Source organism: Trichomycterus rosablanca, chromosome 23 (genome assembly GCF_030014385.1).
Source record: "Trichomycterus rosablanca isolate fTriRos1 chromosome 23, fTriRos1.hap1, whole genome shotgun sequence".
Classification (NCBI taxonomy): Eukaryota; Metazoa; Chordata; class Actinopteri; order Siluriformes; family Trichomycteridae; genus Trichomycterus; species Trichomycterus rosablanca.
Genome location: NC_086010.1, coordinates 100001 through 105000, shown reverse-complemented (window position 1 = coordinate 105000; position 5000 = coordinate 100001). Strand labels below are relative to the sequence as shown.

Genomic DNA, 5000 nt, shown 5'->3' with positions numbered 1-5000 from the left:
TACAGTTTCTATACAGACTGAAGGTGTGTGTGTGTGTGTGTGTGTGTGTGTTTACAGTCCCAGTCTGCGTCTGATGGACCTGGTGGAGATGGAGAGGAAGTTACGTCAGGCAAGAGCTGAGAGAGAGCGTCTCCTGCGAGAGAGGGTGAGAACCAACACCCACTTGACATAAATAATGATGATGATGATGATGATGATGATAATGATGATGGTGTGTTTTTGTCTGTAATCGCAGGAGGAGAGGGAGCGTCTCTTCATAGAGAACAAACAGAAGGAACCAGAGAATTCAAACACACAATCACACAAACACACACACAAACACACACAATTAAAGACTCAAACACACACAACTACACACACAACTACACATACCACTACAAACTCACACATAAACACTCATTCACACCCAGGGAAGGAACACACAGAAGGTCCAGCTCACAGCTCACCAGAGGTAACACACAATACTGTGTGTGTGTGTGTGTGTGTGTGTGTGTGTGAGTGTGAGAGAGTTCTTCTTCTTCCTATTATTATTATTAATATACAGCAGTACCCTAGAACTGGACGTCAGTCGGTTCTGGGAGTGGTGTTGAGTTTTAAAGACGTTTAGTTTCGAGATATTTTTTCCCATAAGGATGTTTGGAGAACCTGTTAATGCGTCCATGGTCCCGTGGAGCTGCAGATATTTTAGTCTCATGTAAAATAATGAGGTTGTTTTTGACACTTAAACACTGAAAATAACACAAATATAAAATATGAAATACAATTACTAACAGTTAAACATCAATAAAAATACAATAAAAGCTGCACTTTAGTTTTACTTCTTTATTGTTTCCTGACGCTTCTTAATGGTGGAGATGCTTGATGTTGGAATACTGTATTCCCTTCAGCACCGGCGCATTCACATGAGATGTGACAAAACTGCCTGTTTCCTATGAAGTGTGACGGCGGTGAACAAAACTTAGCGTGACTTATTGTAGTAAAACAGCGAGTGAGGAATGTGATTAGTGGAGGAACTTATGAGCAGTAATAATGAAGAGAAGTTTAGTGCTCCTGTCTCCTTCTTTTACTACATTAAACCACGTTAAGCTTTATTTTCAACCAGAAGCGTTTTAGACTCTGGGAGAAGCTGATTCTGATTCTCACCATTTCTCAGAAGCTGGAGCTGTAACACAAGTTTAAAAGTGAAACAGGGAGGAGAATCCAGATAAACACAGATACATGTGGAGCTGTAACACTCATGAAGGGCGTCGAGTTACAGGGTACCGCTGTAATATTACATTCTTAGCAGTAGATGAAGGTTGTGTAGATGTTGTGTGAAGGTTGTGCAGATGTTGTATAACGTTGGTTGGTGTTCCCTCAGCACGGCGTCCCGTTGTTCCTGACGGTGAACTTTGACCTCCTGGCTCACGTGGCGTCTCTAGGTCACTGTGTTCCGAGGTGTTCGGGTGTTCGTGTGTCTCCACGGCGATGTTGTGGTTTCCTGACAAAGCGAGGCGGGCGAGTAAAGACCTGGAAGAGGAGATGGTTCCTCTTTGACATGGACCATCGCAGACTGGCGTATTACACTGGTGAGGGACGTCTCGGAGTGCAGCAGGAAGCAACAAACACACACACACACACACTCACTCACACGCTCAGGATCTCTTACAGATTTACTGTGTTTCTCTTGATCAGATCAGGATGAGAGGAAGCTGAAGGGCGTTATCTACTTCCAGGCCATAGAGGAAGTGTATTACGATCACCTCCGCACTGCGACCACGGTCAGTTCTTCTCTTTTACCGTCTCAGTAACGTTCCTCAGGCGGCAATCAAGAACTTCAGTGATTTAAACCTCCATCCTCATCATTTCCTCATCACTTCCTCAGTCCTTCCTCAGTGTCGTGATGTAACTTCCTGTTTCCTGTCTGTCTGCAGTCTCCTCGGCCGAGTTTGACGTTCTGTGTGAAGACGTACGAGCGTTTGTTCTTCCTCGTGGCTCCGAGCGCCGAGAGCATGAGGATCTGGATGGACGTGATCGTAACGGCGACTGACGAACACTGCAGGTACTGACCCCCCACTGACCCCCCACTGACCCACTGCCAACCCACCACCGACCAGAGACTCGAACCAACAACCAGACGCCACCGCCAAAACAGGAAATGAGGAGGAAATTTGGATGAGAGGGGTGGAGTCTGTAATAATTAAAACGTAATAATAACACTGATAACATGGTCAGGGTCCACTTACTTCTGGCCCTACAGTGTGTTTATAAAGAATAATAATGATGTGTGTATAAATGACACGGCCGCTGAAGTGTTTATTAATAAACATAAAAACATTATAAACCTTTATAATCTGATCATCAGGATTCAGGATAATATGATTCATTATTATTTATTAAAGGTTAGAAGGTTATTTTATATTTTTGTATTTTTGGATGTAAGAGAAACTTTTTTCACTTGGAAACTTTTATTTTGGTAAGAAAATTATTATAATGTTTAAAATAATAAATAATCATTAGAATAATAAAAGAATGTAGATTGTATAAGTTATGATCAGTTATGAGTGCGCCGTGGACTGTTTTTATTCTCCTTGTTGTTTCAAGTTTCAGAATAATAAAAATATAAAATTGAATCATTTCTCGTGTTTATTTACAGAACTGAAGGTTTTATGTTTAAATAAACACATTTTTACTTTCATTATAAACAAGATTTTTTATCTTATGAAGCATTAATTTAGTTTTTTCTTTTATTTTTATATTTCATTTGAATCTTTTTTGTTTTTATTTCTTATAATAATTTTTTTTTCTACAATCGAACTTTTAAGTGTGAAAGTTTATTTGTCACCTGATTTTTATTTTTTATAAAGAATATTAATAATAAATCGTTAAATTTCTACACAAACGAACAACCAAACATCAAATAAACCAAATCATGATAATAATAATAATAATAATATTTATAATAATAATAATAATGATAATAATAATAATATTTATAATAATAATAGTAATAATAGTAATGATAATAATAATACTTATAATAATAATAATAACATTTATAATAATAATAATGATAATGATAATAATATTTATAATAATGATAATAATATTTATAATAATAATAATGATAATAATAATAATAATAATAAAAAAAAGATGTATTTATTCTATAGAGGTGATTTCATGCAGTTGTAGCTAGCTAGTGGTTAAGGTACTGGACTAGTAATCAGAAGGTCGCTGGTTCAAGCCCCACCACTGCCAGGTTGCTACTGTTGGGCCCTTGAGCAAGGCCCTTAACTCTCAGTAGCTCAGGCAGTATACTGTATCTGTACTGTAAGTCTCTTTGGTTAAAAACTTCGGCTAAATGGAATGTAAATTTATGACAGTAAATAAACTATTATTAAATATATTAAATTATTATTAAATGTTCCAGAATGACCCACAAAATCACAGTAAAAACTCCAAAACATTTCAGAAAATAAAGAGTTTAAAACAGATCCAGCAGCTTTATTCTATTAAAACACGAGAAGTAAATAATAATAATAATAAAAATAATAAAACACTTCCCTCATGTAAAAAACTACAAATCCCATCATGCATTGTGAATGATGTCACGTGAACTAGTTTCTCTCTAACAGCTTTGTTGGTGTTTATGTTTAATTATTATTAACATTTATTTTCTTCATCGCTTTATTCTGGTCAGGGACGCAGCGGTGCGGTTCCACTTGGCGCCAAATCATCGCAGATCAAACTATTTAAACTGATAAAAACTGCGTTATTGGGCCAGTGATAGCTCAGTGGTTAAGGTACTGGACTAGTAAACAGAAGGTTGACGGTTCAAGCCCCGCCACCACCAAGTTGCCACTGTTGGGTCCCTGAGCAAGGCCCTTAACCCTCAATTGCTCATCGTGTTCCGCTCACTGTGTAAGTCGCTTTGGATAAAAGCTTCTGCTAAATGCTGAAAATGTAAATGTGTTATTGATTTATCCTGAAATTACAGTCACAGATCACGTGGTTATAGCAGCATCTCTGATTGGCTGCTTATTGTTCTGGACTTGTGGGTAGTGTAGGACTAATGAAATGATTCTTATTTTGATATAAAGTGGTGATTTTTACCTCTATAACTCCTGATCATCACTGCACACGCTGGAGCTTCATTCTCTACGTTTTTACTCCAAATATATCACACACAGGCTGAAGTGCTGGACCGTGAGGGTTACAGAGCTGTCCTGTAGGGGGCAGCACAACACTGCTTTACTTCTAATTATAAACGTTCCTCTGTAAAGCACCGACATTTAGAACAAACTAAACTCTCCAACACCAGTCACAATAGTAACAAATATTCTACATTCAATTAATAATAAAAAGACATTAATTCTTCATTTTTAAACATATAGTTACATTGTCATTCAAACAAATAATAAAACAGCAGCAGATTACATTTATTACTAAATATTATAAAGTATAAAGTTTATAATGATTTATAAATATTTCGTCCATGTAAATGTTTAATCTGATCAACTGTAGATTTATTTGTGGGTTTTCATGACGTGCCGTGTGGACGCGCTGAGACTTTTATTATGAAGAGTTTCCTGTTTCCTCCATGTTGTGTGTAGGTGTTGCGCAGTCAGATCAGATTCTTTATAGAATTTAAATAAGAATAAAAATAAAACATGAAACTTTATCTTTTTATTAAATATTTCATTTTTATCGTGAGTTTAATGTTGATAGTAAATGTGGAGGCTGATCAGACTTTCACTTCTCCAGCACAGGGTGAGTTTATTATTATTATTATAATATGATTACTGTACTGTTATTGCTTTATTGTTTGTATTATTGCTATTGTTATTATTAATAGTATCATCGTTTTTTTTATTATTATTAATATTATATATAAATATATATATGTACAGTACAGGCCAAAAGTTTAGACACACCTTCTCTTCAATGTTTTTTCTTGATTATTTTTATTTTCTACATTGTAGATTAATACTGAAGACGTCTAAACTATGAAGAATTAT

General features: G+C 36.1%; 2 protein-coding genes across 3 annotated transcripts in view; both read left to right on the top strand.

The window, feature by feature from the left end:
• The window catches only part of phldb3 (pleckstrin homology-like domain, family B, member 3), a 16000-nt gene extending 13489 nt beyond the window's left edge, over nucleotides 1–2511 (top strand). The window contains exons 11-15 of the mRNA XM_062986063.1: nucleotides 58–145; nucleotides 236–451; nucleotides 1361–1568; nucleotides 1675–1760; nucleotides 1914–2511. Coding sequence (XP_062842133.1) covers nucleotides 58–145; nucleotides 236–451; nucleotides 1361–1568; nucleotides 1675–1760; nucleotides 1914–2048 — 733 coding nt within the window. The 3' untranslated portion in view covers nucleotides 2049–2511. The remainder of the gene's footprint in view (nucleotides 1–57; nucleotides 146–235; nucleotides 452–1360; nucleotides 1569–1674; nucleotides 1761–1913) is intronic.
• A 2068-nt stretch (nucleotides 2512–4579) lies between these two features.
• Nucleotides 4580–5000, top strand: part of LOC134301399 (pituitary tumor-transforming gene 1 protein-interacting protein) — a 4069-nt gene continuing 3648 nt past the window's right edge. The window contains exon 1 of one of the 2 annotated variants that reach the window (XM_062986096.1): nucleotides 4580–4752. In XM_062986096.1, coding sequence (XP_062842166.1) covers nucleotides 4653–4752 — 100 coding nt within the window. In that variant the 5' untranslated portion in view covers nucleotides 4580–4652. The remainder of the gene's footprint in view (nucleotides 4753–5000) is intronic. The other variant, XM_062986095.1, reaches the window with a different exon arrangement.